The sequence below is a fragment of the Neovison vison genome, chromosome 3 (genome assembly GCF_020171115.1).
Source record: "Neovison vison isolate M4711 chromosome 3, ASM_NN_V1, whole genome shotgun sequence".
NCBI lineage: Eukaryota > Metazoa > Chordata > Mammalia > Carnivora > Mustelidae > Neogale > Neogale vison.
Window position 1 is genome coordinate 219,375,940 of NC_058093.1, and position 21,789 is coordinate 219,397,728.

The window sequence follows — 21,789 nt, forward strand, 5'->3', positions numbered from 1 at the left end:
CCTTGGGATAGAGGTGTACCCTGAATCACCCCCGTTTCATAGCTGCGGAAGCTAAGGTCAGGAAATAGACTTGCTCTCCCCCTCTCCTGGGGTTAGGCCACCTGTGGTGTGGAAGAATTTAGGAAGGCCAGGCTCTGGCACTGACCTACTGTACAACTTTGGGTGAGTCTAATCTCTGTCAGGGTCTCAGGTGTCTCATCTCTAAAACCAGGTATACTCTGAGGTCCTGGCCAACTCCAATAATTATGGAAATCAGTTCTAATTTGGCTATGGTGAAATAGTGGAAATGAGCTGTCCCACAAGAGTGAAACTGAAAAACGGGCATTCTTGCCACTCGGAAAGTTCCTACTCATCCTTCAACACCCAAGCAAGGCCTACCTGCTCCAACAAGTCTTCTGCTACTAACACTTCGGTCCCTCTCTACGTTAAGTAAGTGGATCAGGTAGATCAGGATGGGCCATATTTCGAGGGGGGAGATGAACCCTCGAGCAGAGCCCCAGGATGGGGGACTTGGCTGAGCCTCCAAAATCCTGTTCAAAGGGACACACTTGGACTCTGGTGAGCACCAGCTTTCCACTGGGGCGCTGCCAGAGGCCGTGCCCTCATAATCCTAGCTGTTTAGCACTCTGATCCTGGGTGCCCCAGCCACCCATACACCTCTAGGCTGAAATTTGGGACCCTGGGACAAACGTGTGTGTGGTCATAGTCAAAGGTATTTCATCCCCTAAATCAGGGAGCATAGGAGGAGAGTAGCCCGGAGCTCAGGCTAGGGCCAAACCCTGGTCCCACCATGTACCAATGATGTGGTCTTGGGCAAGTCATGAGAATCTCTGAGCCTCCTATGGAACGTGGGGACAATACCGTGTCATACCCTTTAAGTGTTTAAGGTGACCAGGAGTGGAAAGTGGTTTTCACAGTAAATGCTGGATGATTAATGGTCACTAGGTGTGTTTTTGACCCAGGTCTCTTGCAGGCCTGGTCACTGTGATTTGGGCATGAGATGCTATTCTGACCCTATGCTATTCAGGGCCCTAGGTTTTCCTGGGCCAGTGCTTTAAAGGACAGATCTACGGTGGATCTGTGGCCTCCCCACTGCTATCACAACGAGTCTTGAGGGAATCACGTGAGCTCTCTGCACTTCTGTTTTCTTCATCTGTGAAATGGTATCACCCACCCAGCAAGCTTGTCAAAAGGGCTGGATTTAAATCCCCCAGCCCAGTGGGCTGGATGTGTGACAGCTGTTACTGCCTCATTATTGATTATAACCTAAACATGAGCCCAGTCTGGATCTTTAGTTAGCGCCTGCTGTGTATGATGGACGATGGGGAAAGTTCCTTCTTTGCTCCCTTCCCCCCTCACCTCCCCTTCCAGGTCAAGACTCAAGCTGGCTTGTGGGGTCACTCACCCAGGCTGGTGGCCACAGTGAGTGGGCGTGGCCACCTCAGGTGACCAGCACTCCCTCCCTGGGCTGCTGGATAGAGGCGACTAGATAGAAGACAGGCTACGGGTCCAAGGCTACAGTCCCTTCTGGCTCCTCTCCCAGTCCTGAGAGGAGGTGAGGGACACCTGAAAAAGCCTGGGATTTGGTCCTTGAGCCCTGATCTGCAAGAGGGGGAGGAGGTCTGGGAGGTGGTCACTGATGTTTTGGAAAAGATAGAGAACGCCCCGTGGCAAGGTGGGAGGAGCTTGGGAAGCAGACCCCATACTCCTTCCAGCCTCCAGGGCTTTGTCCACACAGGGCTCTCTGTCGGGGCTGCCCTTTCTGTCTTCCGCTCACACACACACACTCTTAAGGATCTTCCGTGACCAGTCCCAGGGTCCCGTCTGCTGGGAAGACTTCCCCCTGCCACAGCTGGAGGCAATGGCCGCTCACTCATCCTCTGATGCTCCTGTCGCCCATGGCCCTCATCTCTGTAGACCTTGAGGATTCCCCTTCACTTGATGGGCCCAGAGTGTCCCCCCTGACCTGGCACTCCTCAGCAGGTGTGCCCTACAGTTTTGCTGAATAAAGGCGGCTTGGCTGTCATCCTTGCCCTCCTTTCTGCTTGGGGACTCAGTTTTCTCATCTGTAAAATAGATGCGAAGTTGGACATTATGTCCCAGGCCTTTGTACGCTGATGTGCTAGGATTGGGCTGTGAGATGGGGTGGCTGGAGGTGAGAGGAGGGCGGCCGTGGGGCCCTCTTCGCGGGTAGGTGAGTACCGGAGCTCAGCCCTGAGGGCGGATAATCTCGGCCTCTCTCCACGACCATCTACGGGCTCCGGTTTAATGGGGGAGAACCTTAGCCCCACTGTGAAAAGCCAGGCATGGGGAGGGGTGCTGCGCACTTGGCGCCTTATCTCCTTCCGTGCCTTCTACCTCCTTTCAAAAGCCTTCTCAAACCAGGGCCTGCCAGATTCTCTAGCCTCAGCTGTCACTCCCTAGCAACCTCACAGAACAGCCTAGCCTCTTGGCTTTGGCTTGTGCTGTTCCTCTGCCTGTTTACCAATGATCATCCTTGCTCTTCAGGTTCATTTAGAGGATACCTCCTCCAGGAAGCCCTCCCAGACATGTCCTCCCCCACACACCCTAGCCCGGGGCCGGGGCTCTTCTGTGCTCTCAGCACTCACTCCACACCAAGATGTTCCTCACCCCGGGTTTAACAGTTCCAGGGTGACCCCTGTGCCCCTGCACCCTACACTCCCTGAGAACAGGAACAGGTCTGTCTGATCTGGGAGCTTGTGCCAGCAAGGTGTCAGGCACCGTCTGTCTGTCTGCTGGCTGGCTGGAAGGACTAGAGGAGTGTCTGCTGGTCTGGGGCCACCAGTAGGAGGTAGGTGACTTATGTGTCCCTGGGCCCTTCCTGGAAGGGGTCACCCCTACCTGCCCGCCCTGCCATTACCTGGCCAGATGATGGCTTCCAGCAGGGTGACTCGTCTGGCCAGGAGCTCCAGCTGAGCCTGCTGCTGCAGGAAGCTCTGTAAGCTAGGAGCCTGATGGGAGATCAAGAAGAGCGACGGTGCGAGTCCGGCCTCCGAGGGCTGGGCCGGGGAGCCTAGGGGGGCGGTGTAGGGGACAGGCACCAGCTGGCTTCGAGGCAGGAGCCCGGCTGTGAGTCTCTACTGAGACCTCAGTCTCCCCTTGTGAGTGGGGGCAGGGTTCCTCTTCTGACTGGCTCCTCAAGTGAGCAGATGAGTGGTGACATTGGTGGGTAAGGGCCTGGGGTGGGGGTCTGGCTCTTTCCGACCCATAAAGGGACCTGCAGGGTGGGTTAGCAGAAGGGGACCTGCAGCTGTAAGGGAGATACTTGGGGCCAGGAAGACCTGCCCTATGAGAGCCTCTGGGGGCCTCTGGGGAGGGGAGGTTGAAACTAGTGGGGAAGCCTGGCTTCGTCACCCACAGTCCCCTGTGCTTCTGGAGCCTAGCTCCGTGACCTGTTGTTCTGTGGACTTGGGAGACTGGCTTGCTCTGTTACCCACGATTTATGGAGAGCTGAATGAAGCCTTACTTTGTGACCTGTGACCCCCTGCTCTGCTGCAGTCTGGCCCAGTTACCCACAATCCCCTCCTGGTCTGGAATTTGGCTCCATTACCCCTAATTTCTTCCAAACTCAAAATCTATCACCTCTGCTTTCCCTGTAGGCCTGGAAACCACATTACCCACAATGCTCGGAGGCCCAGGTCTGGCCACAGAGGTGGGAGGCCCAGGTCTCTGAGGTCCCCTTTTCACCTGTGGAGGAGGGACCAGCCATCAAGGGATGGGTGGTCTTGCTCTCTCAGGTCCTCCCCGGCCTGGGGCAGGCACCTTCTCCAGCCTCACGGCTGGGTCCAGGCAGCTTCACCCCCAGAGGGCCTGGGGAAGGCTAGCGGGTGGGGGCTGGGCTGTCTGTCCGTCTGTCTGTCTCTACTCACCATAGAGCCCAATCATTGTTTCCAAGATTAAAACCCTCTCAGCTAAAATCTTCAAAGCCTCGCGTAGTTGGTGCAACCCCTCCCCCTGCGGAGGAAAGAGACAGATGCAGCCGTGAAGGGGGCAAGGGAGGGGGGCCCTGCAAAGCTTGTTGGTGGCCCATGCCCCACCCTGGACATGCACCTGCAGCCCACACCACCGGCCACAGCCCAGGGCCCGCGGACAGCCAGGACAAGACCAGGAGGGAACAGGGGCGTGGGGGCGGGGCAAGACAGGTGGAAGCAGCCCCCTCAGTAAGTCCTGATGGGTTCCAGCTGGCTGCTCTCTGTCCACACCCCTGCACTGGCGGCAGGGGGTTGCAGATCCACAGGGGCTGCGCTGCTGTCCCAGAGCCTGCCTTGGATGGCTGTCACGGGGTACCCCTGAATCTCTGGTGCCTCACACCTGCATGGTTCCTGCCCCATCCCTGGGCCACCTGCATTCTCATTTACTTAACAGTCTTTTCAACGGAGTCCCTTTTTGCCTTAATACTACATTAAATTTCACTCTAATGGATTCCATCAGTGCGAACAGGCTACTCATGGATGTCCTTTCCATTCACATAAAAATGAATATGTACAAGTAAAATGAGAAAATGTGGCATCACTTTTGGGAAGTTGGGCTCAAAAATGGAAAAGCTGAGGCTCAGGCCCAGGTGTCCACTCCCCAGCCCTTCTCCCTTTGGGCTCCTCCCTACCTGGGCTCTGCCTATTTCAAATCCATATTCAGCATGTCTTGGGATCAGGCCCCCAGCCCCACCCTCCCTTCTAAGCAGTATCTCGGGGTCTGCAGTCCCAGGCCCAGGGATGTGGCAGTACCCCCTCCCCACCTCCCGCAACAGTGTCAGCTGGCACTCCAGCCAGCCTTCACCTTGACTTCCAATTTGTCTGTCCTTTCCTTCCCCAGAATGGGGTCCACAGTCTGGCTGAACCTCCACACTCCCTCACCTCTTCCTCTTTCCTAGCCCAGACTAAAGCTATTTCTGGAATGTCGATATCTGAATTCCAACAGAGCACCAGGACAGCAAATAGAACTATTCCAGTCCTGACATATCTGGGAGTCTCTCTCAGCGTCCTTTACTTAGTACAGACTAATTGAAGGGATTGGGGCAGACTATGCTACATCAGAAACCCACCCTTTAGGGTTCACCAAAACATCTAGCAACCAAGAGTCCGCCAAACGTGTCCATGAGCCTGCTGTGGCGTTGCTGGGACTGTCCGTTACAACCCAGCTGTCCTGTCCACATCACCAGTTTAGGGCTGCCCTCAGGCCACTAACTGGCCACTGCAGCCGAAGGGTCACAGGGTCACCATGGGCCACACCAAAGTAATCCCTCTTCAAGTATTACAGGAGCAGGATCTAAAAATGGATGACCTTCAAAAATTACACTAAGCCACTCTGGGCGTGGACGGTGGGGACAAGCTGACACCATGAATGTCCAGGTAAGGGTAATAAGAGGGCGTTGGCTAGAGCTCCTGCCAAGTGCATTTAACTGCCTCTCATCACCAGGAAACAACCAGACAAATCTAGATGGCGGGATACTCACAAAAAGACAAAGTCAAGAGGAAGAAGAAAAGGACAGGGACTGTTCTACAATACAAGGCACTAGAGATGTAACAATCAAGTGCAATGCATGAGTGTTGATTAAATCTTAGATTAAATTAAAAACAAACAAACGAACAAACAAACAGCTAAGGGGTGCTCAGGTCATTATCCCAGGGTTCTGGGATTGAGCCCTGTGTTGGGCTCTCTGCTCAATAGGGAGTCTGCTTCTCCTCCTACCCCTCCCTACTGCTAGTACTCTCTCCCCCTCTCTCAAATAAAATCTTAAAAAAAAAAAAAAAAAGAAAGAAAATTAAAGGAAAATGTCAAAGTTCCGTTATTTGGATCCCTTCCAAGATGGGTGGCCTGTTGTTTGCACTAATAACATCCCAGTCCCCTCCCGGCCTGGACTGAGTGTCCAGGGCCTGCTGGACAGCCCCCCACCCAGCACCTCCACTCAGCTTTAATACAGCTCCCATTTTCCCTGGACAGAACCCAGTGGCACGGCTTCTCTGGGCTCTCTACTGTAAAGGTTGCCTGAATTGCTTGCTCCCCTTCACAGTCAAACCAGCACCACAAATTGCTTAGTCCATGGACAGCCATCCGTCCTCACCATCCCCCTTGCCGGTTCCAGCCCCCACAGTCACTTGCCAGAATGACCACAACAGACTCCCTTCTGGCATCTCTCTTTCTGCTTCTCCCGTGTTGCCCCCCTTCTCCCATCCATCCTTCACAAGGCAGTCAGATGAACGGTTTGCAAATGAAAATCTGACTGTGTCCCTTCCCTGCTGTTAAATAATTCAATGACTCCCCACTGTCCACAGAACCAAGTTCAAATTCCTCAATATGGCCGCCTAAGTCCTGAAAGCCTGTTTGACTTCTGTCTCACCCCTTGACTGTCACACTGTACCATGCCAGGTATCAGCAGCTCCTCGAATACTCCAGGATTACGCCAGCCCTAAGGCCTTTGAACATGATCTTTGAACATGATGCTCAGCCTGAATACCTTTGTTTGGTTGACACACCCTTCAGGCCTTAGCCCCCATCTCCTCCTCCAAGAGAATGCCAGATCCTTCCATCACAGCTGAGCTCCCTCAGTCCTGTTGCCGCTGGTTACTGGTCTGTTCTCCCCTCCCACTGTGACCACCTTAAGAGTGGGGACTGTGTCCAAATCATGTCTATATGCCTGGCACCCACTGAGGAGGGGCGGGTTTCCCCAGTTCTGGGATCTGAACATCCTGGGCTTCAATTCCAGCTCTGCCAACAATTTGCTCTGCGGAGTTGGGCCTCAGTTTTTCCTGTCTGGATGAGGGGTACGAACTTTGGTCTAGATGGGCTGGTTCATCTCAGTCACTCTGGGGGTAGTACCTGCAGTTCATGCTCATGACCACTGGGTGTCACTGCTGAGCCACAGTTGGGCCAGTGGTTCAGGTCTTCCTGGGGGTTGGTAGGTGGAGAGAAGCCCCCTCAGGCCCCTTCCCCACACTGGACCTCATGCCCACCTACCCCCAACAGAGCTGGTCCCCCAGTCCCCAAAGCCTCATGCTGACCCCAGCCCAGCAGGCCCCCCTCAGGCATGTGGCAAGCAGGGGCAGAAGTACAGGTGGGCGTCAGGGAGGCAGGAGGATGGGAAAGGGCCCTGCTACCTCTTGTGCAGCCTGTCCCACAAGGTGGTCCTGAGTTCAAGGCCTGGGTTGGGACAGTTCAGGCATCTGTTCTCCTCTTGGAATCCCATGCAGGAATGGAGCTGCAGAGTCTAACTCAGCCTCATGTCACCTTTCCTACCTCTCCTGGGCTGAATAGGGAAACAAGTTCCCAGGCTGGAAATGGCCAGTGAAGGGACCTAGGGGAGGGACAGGGCTGGGCTCACATGGGTCTGCCTGACCTCAGCCCAGCTTGTGCCCATACTGGCAGTGTGCTTAAGAGGTTCTGGAACCACGAGGGGTTGAAGGGGGGTGTGGGGAGTAGAGTGAGTGTGGGAGGCTGGGAGAGGCTTGCCAGAGAGGTAGCAGGGCCCCTGAAGTCATGGGAAGACACAGGGAAGGGCTCGTGCAGGGTGAGGGGCTCCCACGGCTGTATCCATCACTGACCCCACAATCAGGAACAGAGAGGGCAAGGCAGGCTCTGGGTGCATCCCATGTCCTCAGTTACAAGTGCTTGCTGGTAAGTAGGGCACCCCAGCCAGACTGCACCAGGGAGGGGGCAGGGGAAAGGGAGGCCTGATACCAGCCTTCTGAATAGCTTCCCAGCTTTCTCTCCTGTGGGGGGGCTGCCCTACCCCACCCATTTTCCAAATGTCTAGGTCACAATGGTTTCCAAGTCCTGCACTGTGGGACTTTCGGACCTCCCCTTCCATGCATCTCTTGGGTGGGCAGATTTCTAGGCCTAGGAACTCATTCACTGCAACTATCTCCAATGATTGTAAAGGTTTCTAGGACCCTGCATGTGGTTTCTCTGTCCCCTTTCTCATATATGCTATGTCTCCTATGTTTGTGACATTTCTATGCCTGCCTTCTCAATCTTCATGGGTTTCCTATTGTGTATTGTGGTTTCTAGATCTCCTCATCTCATTTTCAGTGATTCTTCTATGCAATGATAGTTTCTAGGCCTCTCCTCCCTCTCCCCATGGCTCTCCTATGTATATGATGGTGTCTGGGACCTTGTATTAATTATAGCTCTTTTGAGAATAGTGGAGTCTAGGTCTCCTGACCTCATTTACCATGTACAATGTAATCATAATGGTTGTGGGCCTCCCTTCCCATGATCCATGGATTTCCTAGGTGTACAGTCGTATCTAGGTCCCTTATCCCTTTTCCAACAGGGTCCCAGTGTACCTCACTGTATCAATGCCTCCCTCCCAACGCTTCACAGCTTTCTCAAGGCTCCCTGTCCCATTGTTACGTGTGGACATGGTATTCATGCTTCCCTTTCTTCTGCAGGCAGAGCAGAAGCCGAAGCCCTTGCTGGGAAGGGGCCATGGAGGCAGAAGGTACAGTCTGGACTGGGTTAGCCCAAACCACCCAGGAGGAATGGGCAGGGTCACCCTGGCTTGGCAAGGCCACAGAAAGAAGGCGGAGACAGGGACGAAGACAGAGACAGAGAGCGTGGGGCCTGCTGATAAGGCTGGCCCTGCCTGGCTGAGAGGGACACGATGGGGACTGGGCCAGAGTGGAGATCTGTCAAGAATCCCTCCTGGGAGCCCGGGGGGCAGTGGGGGTTTAGAGGAGCCCCATCCCCAATGATCTCCTGAGTGCCCAGGGCAGGGAGGGGCAGTAGGAGGTCTGGGTTCGGCTGGAGCTTACCCAGTGGCTCTTCTCCCCAGGGTCTCCTTTGGGGCCAGGTTCTCCCTGCAAGGAGAGACCAAGGTAGAGGTAGTGAGAGAGGGAAGGAGGAAGGGAGGCTGGGGAGGGAAGGAGGAGAGGGAGAAAGAGGGAAGGAGACACTAAAAGACTGGGAGAGACTGTGGTTTGTATTGGACTAACATAATGATTTAAAGGCAATGAAACATAGTAAAAGAACAGCCAGAAACTGGAGGCTCTTTGACCTTTGAAAGAATTGAACTGCCCTCGGTAAACACACACACACACACACACACACACACACACACACACCATACTTGTGGCTTTTCTCCTGAGGGCACACCCCAGCCCTTCAGCCTGGCAAATAGTTCAAACAGGAAGCTTTAGTCTTACAGGGCTGAAGAATCACAGGCTGGAGTAGAGACTGCCAAAGGAGGAGGAAATTGAAAGGAAATCCTAGAAAGCAGGGAGCCACTTAGCGGAGTGAAATCTATACAAATACCCCCCCCCCAATCCTTGGACAGTCCATGAATTACCCATCCTAAAGTCACAAAGCTGAGTCCAACCCTTGCTCTAGACCAAAAATCAACATTCTTCAGAGGAAGATAATAGAATCCAGATTCTCTTTATTATCTATATTGTCCAGTATGTAAGTTACTAGATATGTAAAGAAATAGGAAAATATGACCCACAATGAAGAGAAAAATAAGTCTGTAGAAGCAGATCCATAGCCAATCCAGTTGTTGACATTAGTAGGCTCAAAGTTGAAAATATCTGTCATATTTGTTATCAAGGAAATTCCCCAAATAAAAATAAAAATGAGATATCATCTCACACCTGTCAGAATGGCTAAAATCAACAACACAAGGAACAAATGGTGTTGGCGAGGATGAAGAGAAATGGGAACCCTCAGTGCACTGTTGGTAGGAATGCAAACTGGTACAGCCACTTGGAAAACAGTACGGAGGCTCCTCAAAAAGTTAAAAATAGAGCTACCCTATGACCCAGCAATTGGACTGAGTATTTACCCAAAGGATACAAAATTCTAATTCAAAGGGATACATGCACCCCAATGTTTATAGCAGCACCATCGAAATAGCCACATTATGGAAATAGCCCAAATGTCTTTCGACTGATGAATGGATAAAGAAGATAGAGTATTGGGACATCTGGGTGTCTCAGACGGTTAAGCATCTGCCTTTGGCTCAGGTCATGGTCCCAGGGTCCTGAGATCGAGTCCTGCATCGGGCTCTCTGCTTGGCGGAGATTCTGCTTCTCCCTCTCCCCCTGCCTCTCCTCCTGCTTGTGCGCGCGCGCGCGCTCTCTCTCTCTCAAACGAATAAATAAAATATGTAAAAAGAAAAAAAGTTGAAAAAAAAAAAAGAAGATTGTGTGTGTGTGTATGTGTGTGTGTGTATAAAATGAAATATTACCCAGCCAGGGGCGCCTGGGTGGCTCAGTGGGTTAAGCCGCTGCCTTCGGCTCAGGTCATGATCTCAGGGTCCTGGGATCGAGCCCCGCATCGGGCTCTCTGCTCAGCAGGGAGCCTGCTTCCTCCTCTCTCTCTCTCTGCCTGCCTCTCTGCCTACTTGTGATCTCTCTCTGTCAAATAAATAAAAATAAAATCTTAAAAAAAAAAAAAAAAAGAAATATTACCCAGCCAAAAAAAAGAATGAAATCTTGCCATTTGCCATGACATGGATGGATGGAGCTAGAGAGTATTATGTTAAGTGAAGTAAGACAGAGAAAGAAAAACACCATGTGATTTCACTCATATATGGAACTTAAGAAATAAAGGAGCAGGGGCGCCTGGGTGGCTCAGTGGGTTAAGCCTCTGCCTTCAGCTCAGGTCATGATCTCAGGGTCCTAGGATCGAGTCCTGCATCGGGCTCTCTTTCTGCCTGCTCGTGATCTCTCTTTCTCTCTCTCTGCCAAATAAATAAATAAAATCTTTTTTTAAAAGAGAAAAAAGAGAAAATAATGGGAGCCTGGAGCACCTGGTTGGCTCAGGTGGAGGAGCACAGGACTCTGGATTTGGGGGCCATGAGTGATTATTTGAATAAAAAATACTTTAAAAAATTTAACAGAGCCTCGGTAACTCAAGAGAGGGTGTTAGGTAGAACTGAAGTCCTGGAAGGAGAGAAGGTAGCATAGGAACAGAAAAAATAAATTGAGGAAATATTAACCAATTTCATCTCTAAATCTGATGTAAAAACGAAACAAACCAGACTTTTTGTTTCTGGCATGGTGCATGAGGAGCTCAGAAGTTGCCATTCTGTCCTAATAACAAGAAAAATGCTGAACAAATGGAAAATCAACAACTCTTCTTAGAGCCATCAAAGCAATGAGGTCCCAGGACAAACCACTGCCCCCCCAAACTGCAAAAAGGGGCAGATTGTGATGTACTGAGCAGAAGCCTCCCTGGGAACCAGTGCCAGGTAGAAAAACGTAAACACAACTGACAAGCTGCTGGAGGCCAGCTCTCGGTGTGGCCAACTCTGAGAGTTCAACATTCCAGGGGGACCCGGTTTTGGGGGGAATCCCCACATCTGTGAGTTTTACACAGGAGTCCTATTGTAGAAAAATCTCCTGGCGCTTTCAGCAGGAGGAGGGGGAAAGGAACCATTTTGAAACACTCCAGAGCATTCTGTTGTTCTCATCAGGGCCTGCTCTCAGGAGAAACTTTTTTTTACGGGAGCTGAACCTGTTGGGGTCTTTTTTTTTTTTTAAGATTTTATTTCTTTATTTGACAGACAGAGATCACAAGTAGGCAGAGAGGCAGGCAGAGAAAGAGGGGGAGGCAGGCTCCCCACTGAGCAGAGAGCCCGATGTGGGGCTCGATCCCAGGACCCCGGGACCATAACCTGAGCCAAAGGCAGAGGCCCAACCCTCTGAGCCACCCAGACGCCCCACCTGTTGGGGTCTTATCAGAGCCTCATTGACCTGGGGGAGGGAAATACCCAACTATAGCTGGCTTTAGCCTTCCATGTGTGGGAACAGAAATAGCCCAGCTCAGCTCCCACTTAACCATCTTGTCCCACCTAACTGGGGTGTGAGGGGGTGGGGGGTGGGAACAAAACAAAAAACACTAAAAACAGCAACAACAACAAAAACCAAAAACAAAACTAAGCAGTGCTGCTGAAGTTCACAGTCCAGCGGCATAGGCTTAGGGAAAGACTGAGACCTAACAATAGGACTCCAGGATGCTTCCTCCCCCTGCACACCTGACCACTACATCACTAAAGTCTCTCTACTGCTGTTCCTTTCACCAAGTACATCATGTTTACCTTCTGACAAAAAATAACAAGGTATTCTGTACGCTGCCTTTGGGTTTTGTTGATAGTTTCCTTTGCTGTAAAAACTTTTTTTTTTTTTTTGAAAATGGCATTTCAAGATTTTCTTTTTTAAAGATTTTATTTATTTATTTGACAGACAGAGATCACAAGTAGGCAGAGAGGCAGGCAGAGAGAGAGAGAGAGAGAAGGAAGCAGGCTCCCTGCAGAGCAGAGAGCCCGATGTGGGGCTCAATCCCAGGACCCTGGGATCATGACCTGAGCAGAAGGTAGAGGCTTTAACCCACTGAGCCATCCAGGCGCCCCTCAAGATTTTTTATTTATTTGGGAGAGAGAGAGAGAGCGAGCACAAGCGAGCTCAAGCGGGCGGTGGTGGGAGGTGCAGCGGTGAGAGGAGGGAGGGGCAAAGGGAGAAGCAGACTTTCCACTGAGCGGGGAGCCTGACTCAGGGCTCCAACCCAGGACCCTGAGATCATGACCTGAGCCGAAGGCAGATGCTTAACTGACTGAGCCACCCCGGCGTCCCTGTGCAAAATCTTTTTATCTTGATGAAGTCCCAATAGTTTTTATTTTTGTTTTTGTTTTCTTTGCCTTTGAAGACGTGTCTGGCAAGAAGTCGCTGCAGCTGAGGTCACAGAGGTTGCTGCCTGTGTTCCCCTCTAAGATTTTGATGGATTCCTGTCTCACATTTAGGTCTTCCACCCATTTTGAACTCGTATGTGGAATTTAAGAAACAAAACAGATGAACGTAAGGGAAGGGAGGGAAAAAGAGAATGTAAACAGAGAAGGAGGCCAAACCATAAGAGACTCTTAACTATAGGAAACCAGGTGAGGGTTGCTGGAGGGGAGATGGTTGGGGGGGAATGGCATAACTGGGGGATGGGCATTAAGGAGGGCACGTGACAGAATGTGCATGGGGTATTGTATGCAACTTATGAATCATTGTCTTCTACCTCTGAAACTAATCCTCTATATGTTAATTAAATTGAAAGTAAATAAAAAAGTTTAAAAAATGACAAGGCATACTAGCAGGCAAAAGACACAGTTTTAGAGACTGAGCAAATAATAGGACCAGAGTAAGACATAGCAGAGATGTTGGAATGATCAGACCAGGAATTTAAAAAAACAACTCTATGGGGCGCCTGGGTGGCTCAGTTAGTTAAGCGTCGGCCTTCGGCTCAGGTCATGATCTTGGGGTCCTGGGATACAGTCGTACAATTGAGCCCCACATCAGGTCCCCTGCTCAGTGGGGAGTCTGCTTCTTCCTCTCCCTCTGCTTCTCCCCACTGCTTGGGTGTGCTCTCTCTCTCTCTCAACTAACTAAATAAATAATCTTTTTAAAAATGCTACTATGATTAATATGCTAAAGGCTTTAATGGAAAAAATTGATAACATGCAAGGACAAATGGTAATCTGAGCAGAGAGATGGAAATTCTAAGAATCAAAAAGAAACTGCTAGATTTTGGTTGGAGGTGCTCTTCATAGAGTCCATTAGCTAAGGGTCATCCCATTCTTTCCAGGCCTCTTAAGAAACACTTTTTTTTTTTTTTTTAAGATTTTATTTTATTTGACAGAGAGAGATCACAAGTAGGCAGAGAGGCAGGCAGAGAGAGAGAGAGGAGGAAGCAGGCTCCCTGCTGAGCAGAGAGCCCGATGCGGGACTCGATCCCAGGACCCTGAGATCATGACCTGAGCCGAAGGCAGCGGCTTAACCCACTGAGCCACCCAGGCGCCCCTTAAGAAACACTTTAATTCTAGCAGAGGCCCTGCTTTCTAGTATTGGGAGCCATGGTCCAGAAATACAAATTCAACAGAATATCAGCCATTTATCTCCCAGACTGTCCCCTTCCTGACATTCTACCTAGAGCAGGAAAAAATACTGAAAACATTACCTGCAGTCACAAGTTCTTCCGTTTCCTGCCAAGATTTCATATTCCCTTAGAGATACCTTTCAAGGAGAAAGTGAGACAGGAGGGGCACATGGGGGACTTCAAAGGCACTGATAAGGTTGTATTTCCTTTTTTTTTTTTTTTAAGATTTTATTTATTTATTTGACAGACAGAGATCACAAGTAGGCAGAGAGGCAGACAGAGAGAGAGAGGAGGAAGCAGGCTCCTGCCGAGCAGAGAGCCCCATGTGGGACTCGATCCCAGGACCCTGAGATCATGACCTGAGCCGAAGGCAGCGGCTTAACCCACTGAGCCACCCAGGCGCCCCCCTTTTTTTTTTTTTTAAAGATTTTATTTATTTATTTGACAGACAGAGATCACAAGTAGGCAGAGAGGCAGACAGAGAGAGAGAGGAGGAAAAGGTTGTATTTCTTAAGCTTGGTGTTGGGCACATGAATATATGATTTGATATCATTTAGATTTTTCAGGTTAAAAATTCTTTGCGTGTATATTTGAAAAAAATGCTGGAGATCAAACACTCAAAACAGAAATGAGGAATGCCTTTGAAGGGCTCATTTGACTGGGCATGGCAGAGGAAGGAATCTGTGAACTTGAGAATATGACAATTAGAAACTTTCAAAACTGGAAAGCAATGAGAAAAAAAGACTGAAAAAGCAGAACAGAATATCCAAAAATGATGGGACAAGTACAAAAAGTACAACACATGTAACGGGAAGACCAGAAGGAGAAGAAAAAGAAAGGAGCAGAAGCAATATTCGAGGGAATAATGACAGGATTTTCCCAAATTGTCAGACACCAAGCCACAGATCCAGGAAGTTCAGAGAACACCAAGCAGGATAAATGCCCCCCAAAATACTACACCCTGGGCAGATCATATTTAAACTTCAGAAAATCAGGGGTACCTGGGTGGCTCAGTGGATTAAAGCCTCTGCCTTCGGCTCAGGTCATGATTCTAGGATCCTGAGATTGAGCCCGTATTGGACTCTCTGCTCAGCAGGGAGCCTGCTTCCCCCACCCCCATCTCTTTCTGCCTGCCTCTCTGCCTAGTTGTGATCTCTGTCTGTCAAATAAATAAATAAAATCTTTAAAAAAAATAAACTTCAGAAAATCAAAGATAAAAAAGGGTCTTGAAAGGGGCGCATGGTTGGCTTGGTCAGTAGAGCATATGACTCTTGATCTCAGGGTCGTGAGTTTGAGCCCATGTTGGATGTAGAGTTTACTTTTTATTAAAAAAAAGTGTCTTAAAAGAAGCCAGATTGAAAAAAAAAAAAGAAAGAAAGAAGCCAGATGAAAAGTCAACTTCTTTAGAGGAGCAAAGATAAGACTTCCATCCAACTTCTCCTCAGAAACCATTCCAGCAAGAAGAGAGCAGAGTGAAATATTTAAAGTGTTGAGAGACTAAAACCATTGACCTAGAATTGTGTACCCTGTAAAATCATCCTTTAAAAGTGAAGGAGAAAGAAAGACTTGCTCAGAAAAACAAAAACTGACAGAATTTGTTGCCAGTAGATCTGCCTTGCAAAGATGTTAAAAGGAATTCTTCAAAGAGAAGGAAGCCATAAGTCAGAACTTGGGATCTACATAATGAAAGGAAGAGCATCAGAGAAGTAATAAATGAAGGCAAAATGCAACATTTGTTTCTCGTATTCTTAACTGATCTGATAGAAAATACTTAGCTCAAAATTATAATACCAACTATGTATTTAATTATGTATGCCTACGCATGTGTGTGTATGTGTATATATAGATATACTTACATGTAACTATATATGAGTGAAATGACAGCAATGATATAAGGAAAAGGAGGGAAAAATGGAGAATATTTTATCATAAGGTTTTTGTACCATAAGGTATTTGCAAGTAGAGGTGGGTTAGTTGTAAATGTATATTGCAGACTTCGGGGAAACCGCTACAAAAACTGAAAAAGGGAGATGCCTGGGTGGGTCAGTCGGTCAAGGGTCTGTCTTTGGCTCAGGTCATGATCCCAGAGTTCTGGGATCAAGTCCCATGTCGGGTTCCTTGCTCAGCCGGGAGCCTGCTTCTCCCTCTGCCCCTTCCCCTGCTCATGCTCTCTCTCTCTCTTACTCTCTCTCTCTCAAATTAAAAAAAAATCTTAAAAAAAAAAAAAAAAGTGAGGGCACAAGGGTGGCTCAGTTGGTTAAGCCACTGCCTTTGGCTCAGGTCATGATCCCAGAGTCCCAGGATCAAGTCCTGCTTTGGCACCCCCAGCTCCACAGGGAGTCTGCTTCTCCCTCTGACATCCTCCCCTCTCATGCTCTCACTCTCTCTTTTTAGTAAATAAATAAAATCTTTTAAAAAAAAGTGAAAAAGGAAGTACAACTGATAATGCTAAGAAAGGAGGAAAGTGGAATTATATGAAATGAATTAAAACTGCAAAAGGCTGAAAATCTGTAGAAGAAAAATAGGAACAAAGAATAAGAGCAACAAATAGAAGACAGTAAAAAATAGGGTAAATATTAATTTAATAATCCCTTTAAATTTCAATAATTTAATAAATTTCAATAATTCTTTTATTTTAAAATTTTTTTTAAAAAACTTACTTTTCAGTAGTTTCTACAACCAACATGGGGCTCAAACTCACAACCCTGAGATCAAGAGTTGCAGGCTCCACTGAATGAGCCAGCCAGATGCCCCTAAATGTCAATGGTTTAAATATACCAGTTAAAAGTCAAGGATTGTCAGAGTAGGTAAAAAATCAAGACCCAACAGTATGTTGTCTAGAAGAAGCCCACTTTAAATATAAAGACACAGGGCACTTGGGTGGCTCAGTGGGTTAAGCCTCTGCCTTTGGCTCAGGTCATGGTCTCAGGGTCCTGGAATTGAGCCCCGCATTGGGCTCTCTGCTTGGCAGGGAGCCTGCTTCCCCCTCTCTCTCTGCCTGCATCTCTGCCTGCTTGTGATCTCTCTCTCTTTCTTTGTGTTAAATAAATAAAATCTTAAAAAAAAAAAAAGACACATATAAAGCCAAGGGATGGAAAAAGATATACCATACTAGCACTAACCAGAGCAGACAGAGCAGACTTCAGAGAAAGTAAAATTATCGTGGATAAAGGGGGGGGGGCAATACAAAATGATGAAAGGATCAGTACTCCATGAAGGCACAACAGTCCTTAATGTGTATATGCCTAACAACAGGGCCTCAAAATATACAAGCCCAAAACTGATAGAACTGCAAGGAGAAATAAAGGAATCCACTGTTACAGTTGGAAACTCTGACATCCTCTGCCAGAAATGGACATATACAGTTAGGCAGAAAATGAGAAAGAACATAGTTGAAATCAGCAATACCATCAATCAACTGGATACAATTGATGTCTATAGACCATTTCATCCAATAACAGATTACACATTCTTCTCAAGCTTACATGGAACATTCTGGGCCATAAAATATATCTCAATGAATTTCAAAGAACTAGAAATCATACCATGCATGTTTTTAGACCATAATGGAATTAAACTAGAAATTAATAGCAGAAAGGTAACTGGAAACTCCCCAAATACTTGGAAATTAAACAATAGACTTCTAAGTAACACATGGGTCAAATAAGAAGTCTCAGGAGACATTTTTAGATATTTTGAATGACATAAAAATAAAATGGCAACTTATCAAAATTTGTAGAAAGTATCAAAAGCAATGCGTAGATGGAAATTTATTGCACTGAATGCATATGTTAGGAAAGAAGAAAGATCTAAAATCAATAATCTAAGCTTTGACCTTAGAAAAGTAGAAAAAAGGAGAGTAAATTAAATCCAAAGTAAGTAAAATAAAAGAAACAATAGAAATTAGAGCAGAAATCAATGAAATTGAAAACAGGAAATCAATAGGGAAAACCAACAAAACCAAAAGCTAGTTCTTTGAGAAAAAAAAAAAAATCAATAAAACTGACAGTCTCCTAGCCAGGATAATTAGAAGAGAAAAAAGAGAAAAATAGATCAACAGAACAGAACATAGAGCCCAGAAATAGAAATCAAATTAAACTGATCGTTGATAAAGAAGCAAGACAATGCAATAAAGCAAAGATAATCTTTTTCATAAATAATGCTGGAACAACTGGACACTCACATGTAAAACAAAAAAATGAAGAAATTATACCAATTCTTTACAATTTCTTTCAGAGGATAGAAGCGGGAGAACACACCCTAACTCATTCTATGAGGCTAGTGCTACCCTAATACCAAGACTAGACAAAAGTACAAGAAAGGAAAAGAGATATTGAAAGATCAATATCATCTCATAGATGCAAAACTCTTCAACAAAATTTAGCAAATGGAATCTAAGATGTATAAGAAGAATTATATACCATGACGAAGAGGGATTTATTACAATATATATGTATGTATATATGTGCGTGTGTGTGTGTATTTTAAATATTTTATTTATTTATTTGACAGACAGGGATCACAAGTAGGCAGAGAGGCAGGCAGAGAGAGAGGAAGGGAAGCAGGCTCCCCATTGAGCAGAGAGCCCGATGTGGGGCTCAATCCCAGGACCCTGGGATCATGACCTGAGATGAAGGCAGTGGCTTAACCCACTGAGCCACCCAGGCACCCCATGTATGTGTGTATATATAATGGAACATTATATATCCTTTAAAAAAAAAAAGGAGATTTTCCCATTTGCAACAACATGGATGACCCTGGAGGGCATTATTCTAAGTGAAATAAACCAGACAGAGGAAGACAAATACTGCATGATATTACTTCTATGTGGAATCTTAAAAAAAAAAAAAAACAAAAGAAAGAAAGAAAAAAAGATTGAACAGATAGAAACAGAAACACAGTAGATTTCCAGGGTCTGGGGCAGGAGATGAGGAATGGGGAAAGGTTGATAAAGGAATACCAACTTTCAGTTATAACATGACGAAGTTCTGAAGAAGTGCCTGCAGTTGATGATAGTGTGTTGTGTAAATGAAATTTGCTAACAGGGTAAATCTTAACTGTTCTTACCACATATGAACACACACACACACACACACACACACACACAGTGTGTTTCTTACAGAAAAGATTCTTACGAAACTAAATATACTCTAAGATCCAGCAATTGCACTCACTGGCATTTACCCAAATGAACTGAAAACATGTCCACACAAAAATCTGCATGTGGATGTTTCTTCAGAACTTCCCAAACTTGGAAGCAACCAAGATGTCTTTGAGTAGGCGAATGGATAAATTGTGGGACATATGATGGAATATTATTTACAGCTAAAAAGAAATGAGTTTATCAAACCGTGAAAAGACACGGAGGAAACTTAAATGCGTATTAGTGAGGGGAGAAGGATGAATGGGTGGAGCACCAAGGATTTTTAGGTCTTCGGAACCACTCTGTATAACATGACAATGGTGACTACATAACAGCATTCAACTACCAATACCACAGAATGTACAACACCAAGAGGGAATTCTTGTGTAAACTAAGGACTTCGGGTGACAATGTGTCATTGTGGATTCAATTGTACCAAATGTGCCATTGTACGTGAGATGTTGATAGTGGGAAAGGCTGTGCGTATGTGAGGACAGGGAAGATATGTGAATCCTCTGTACTTTCTGCTCAATTTTTCTTGAACCCCCCAAAATGCTGTAGAGATAATTTTATCAATTAGATAAAAAAACAACCAACCAAAACAAAATTCTCAGCAACCTTGCTGATCTAGGAATCCTAGCAAACCCAAAGAAGGGTAAACACAAAATCATACCCAACTACATCATTATCAACCTGTTGAAAACCAAGAGTAAAGAAAAAATCTTAAAAGCCAAAGGAAAAAAGACGTAGTACGTACAGGAGAACAACAAGAACCATAGCCAATTTCTCATGAGAAGTTGTCATTTCCTACATCAGTCAGAAGACCATGGAACGATCTTTAAAAGTGCTAAAAGGGAGGAAAACTGCCAAACTCTCATTTTATATTGAGCTGAAAATATCTTTCTGTTTTTTAAAGATTTTATTTATTTATTTGACAGACAGTGATCACAAGTAGGCAGAGAGGCAGGCAGAGAGAGAGGAAGGGAGGCAGGCTCCCCATTGAGCAGAGAGCCCGATGCGGCACTCGATCCCAAGACCCTGGGATCACGACCCGAGCCAAAGGCAGAGGCTTTAACCCACTGAGCCACCCAGCCACCCCAGAAGACAGTTTTAGATAAAAGCGGGGAGGATTTGTTGCCAGCAGACCCATACAGGCAGAGCTAAAGGATGTTCTTTAGGCTGAAGACAAATGATACCAGATGGAATCTGGAGCTACAGGAAATCGTTAGAAATGATAACTATATCAGTAGATATGAACGACTATTTTCCTAACTTGTTTCAAAGTCAATTATTTAAAGCAATAACAACAATGTATTGTGGGGATCATAACAAATGCAAAAGTGAAATGAATGACAGTGATAGAGTAAGGTGAGAAGGGGGCAAATTATACAGTTGAAATATTCCTATTTATACATGAAGTGGTGTAATATTAATTCAAGCAAATTGTGATAAGTCAAGGATGCCTATCGTTATCCTTAGAGCAACCGTGAAAAATAACACAAAGTCATAGAGATAAAATGGGGCTGTAGACAGTACTCAGTCTAAAAGAAGACAGGAAAAAGGGAAAAAAATTAAAAGATGGGGTCAAGAGAGCCCAAATTGCAAGATGGTGGGATGGTTGACTTAAATGGAACCGTATCAATAACTCTACATATCATTAAAGGTAAGTGAACTCAACAGTCAAGACTGATTAAAAAATAAGCCCCGAGTATATCCTGTTAACCAGAGATAGACTGAATAGAAAGACAGAGGAAAATAGAAATAAAAAGAATAAAAATAGAAAGGAAAAGGACTGAAAAAGATATACCAATGCAAATGCTGAGAATAAGAAAGTTGGTGTGTTTAATTTAGTATCAAAGAAGAATGCAGAGCAAGGAGTATCACTAGAGAGAAAGATATTAATTTCATAAGGTTGACATTAGAATCCTGAACATGTATGCACCTAAAAACAAAGCTTCAAAACACACTAAGCAAAAACTGACCAAACTGAAGGGAGAAACAGACAAATCTACAATCATAGTTGGAAAGACGGAGAGTGAAAGAGAGAAAAATAGAGGGTCAGAGAGACAGAGACAAGGAGGAAAGAAAGGGAAACAGATACAGAGACAAAGAGCCCAAGTGAGGGAGAGGGATGTGACCTGATCCTAAGAGGACCCAGAGACAAAGGACAAGAAAAGAGAGAGATGCACCATGTCCTGGACGGAGGGAGTGTCGGGAGCTCTGGTTGTGGCGCATGGAGCAAGAGCAGGGGTCTGGACCTGTGGGTTCCTGGAGGGGGTGCTGTAGGGTGGGCAACATCACTCACCCGCTGCCCCGTGGAGCCTTGGGGGCCAGGCTCCCCACGCAGTCCCTGTGTGGGAGGGAGGAGAGGTGCGAAGTCAGCTATTGGTGGGTATGACCCAGGACTTCCCAGAATCCTCCACCAGGGGCTGCCTCAGTACTCACTCTCTCTCCCTTCTCTCCTGGGTGGCCGGAGATTCCTTTGGGTCCAATGGGGCCTGGGGGTCCCTGAGCAATAAGACAGGGCCTCAGTCTTGTGCTGAGGCGGGATGGGGTAGGCAGGGATTTGTAGGGGCAGAGGGGTAGAGGAGGGGGCCTCAGTTTGGCCTGGGCATCTGGGTTCTTTCCCACACTCCCAGTGCCTGGCACACAGCAGTGACTTTTTACAGCTCAGGGTTCAGAGTTATGGTCCTGGAGTCAGAGAGTTTGTGCCCTGACCTGGAAGTTGCTATGGGCTGGCAGCAGCCCTAGGTCAAGAACCTCTATCTTTCTTG

At 47.1% G+C, this 21,789-nt stretch overlaps 1 protein-coding gene across 13 annotated transcripts in view; it reads right to left on the reverse strand.

Annotated features, from left to right (window-relative positions):
* EMID1 (EMI domain containing 1) overlaps positions 1 to 21,789 on the reverse strand; it is a 44,244-nt gene that overhangs the window by 1,089 nt on the left and 21,366 nt on the right. The window contains exons 12-16 of one of the 13 annotated variants that reach the window (XR_006383941.1): positions 21,461 to 21,523; positions 21,205 to 21,365; positions 8,772 to 8,816; positions 3,891 to 3,975; positions 2,926 to 2,972 (exon numbers count right to left, since the gene is read on the reverse strand). Coding sequence is in view for 10 of the 13 variants with exons in the window: in XM_044243984.1 (XP_044099919.1) it covers positions 2,882 to 2,972; positions 8,772 to 8,816; positions 21,205 to 21,365; positions 21,461 to 21,523 (360 nt within the window). In the remaining 3 variants the exon portion in view is untranslated. The other 12 variants (XM_044243993.1, XR_006383940.1, XR_006383939.1 and 9 more) reach the window with 12 other exon arrangements.